This window comes from Hemisphaericaspora subhashii (assembly GCF_019202705.1).
Source record: "Hemisphaericaspora subhashii strain CBS 10753 chromosome Unknown scaffold325, whole genome shotgun sequence".
Taxonomy (NCBI): Eukaryota; Fungi; Ascomycota; class Pichiomycetes; order Serinales; family Debaryomycetaceae; genus Hemisphaericaspora; species Hemisphaericaspora subhashii.
This window is the reverse complement of record NW_026057390.1, coordinates 1-1382: the sequence shown is the minus strand read 5'-3', so window position 1 is coordinate 1382 and position 1382 is coordinate 1. Positions and strand designations below refer to the sequence as shown.

Genomic DNA, 1382 nt, shown 5'->3' with positions numbered 1-1382 from the left:
ACTCTCTATTTAGTTATGTCTAAATATATGCCTTTTGTTTATGTTTTGAAATATATAAATATCTTCACTCTTCCGTCCAAAGTGAAGGATTATATAAAACATGGACAGCGACACTGTATTATGTTCCATCTGTCACATTAATCCAATCAAATACAAAGGCAAAATACATACATTTTCAAATTTTTATTTTTGATCCCTATAATTTATAGGTTCGAATATACTGTCATCCTGTTCTGTTCTGATCGGGTTATCACCTCCATACCTTCATAAGTCTGTATTTAATAGTGTTGCGTAGCAAAGTCTCTTCAAAGTTGCTAATTTCCAATTTTTTGCAATTTTACTAATGAGATGCAATTTTTCGTAGTTTTTTGACCATTAAATTCAAATTCCTTCTAACACCATTTATTTTGACGACTTAAAAGGATGATGCTCTGCTTTCCGACGGGGCGATATACCTTTCCAACATCTTTATTCTCGAAAACTCAGTTTTGGGGATGGGAAGTCATGTTTAAGTCACCCAAGTTAGAATAAATAGTTAATTAGAGAGTGTTACAAATTGGTTGCAATTTTTCGTTCCATTCGCACGACCATCTCTAAAACTTAACAATTTCCACATAGAACTTCCCCATCTCGTCTTACTTCAACCCCAATACAACCGTGGCCAATGCCTTCAAAAAACTATCAGATTCCGACAGGAATCCCACTGCCACATTATATTTCGGCAATATCGACCCCCAAGTCACCGAATTGTTAATGTATGAATTATTCATCCAATTTGGGACCAGTAAGATCAATCAATATGCCCAAAGATCGAATATTAAAAACACTTCAAGGGTATGGATTTGTGGAGTTTAGGAGTTCCTCAAAAGGTAACTAAACCTCAAAATCAACGAAAAAGCGGATAATAATCCAACCGTGGATTCCGTGTTCATTCTTTCATTATCAATTTGATCCCAAATCAGTCAATGGACTTCGATTGGTAAGCTATTTACTCATGGAAAGATTGTATGTGAAAACTCGAAATAACAGCGTATGATGCCCGAAAAAGTACGCCAATGCCTTCAAAAAACTATCAGATTCCGACAGGAATCCCACTGCCACATTATATTTCGGCAATATCGACCCCCAAGTCACCGAATTGTTAATGTATGAATTATTCATCCAATTTGGGACCAGTAAGATCAATCAATATGCCCAAAGATCGAATATTAAAAACACTTCAAGGGTATGGATTTGTGGAGTTTAGGAGTTCCTCAAAAGGTAACTAAACCTCAAAATCAACGAAAAAGCGGATAATAATCCAACCGTGGATTCCGTGTTCATTCTTTCATTATCAATTTGATCCCAAATCAGTCAATGGACTTCGATTGGTAAGCTATTTA

At 35.6% G+C, this 1382-nt stretch overlaps 1 protein-coding gene across 1 annotated transcript; it reads left to right on the top strand. All coding sequences in view use genetic code 12, as the record gives it.

The window, feature by feature from the left end:
- Positions 1-100: 100 nt before the first annotated feature.
- Positions 101-1382, top strand: J8A68_005268 (sap49; the record flags this gene model as incomplete). Its single annotated transcript, XM_049409315.1, has 3 exons — positions 101-115; positions 619-834; positions 1049-1225. Coding segments are annotated over 3 exons (408 nt in total), but the record flags the coding sequence as incomplete, so codon positions are not given.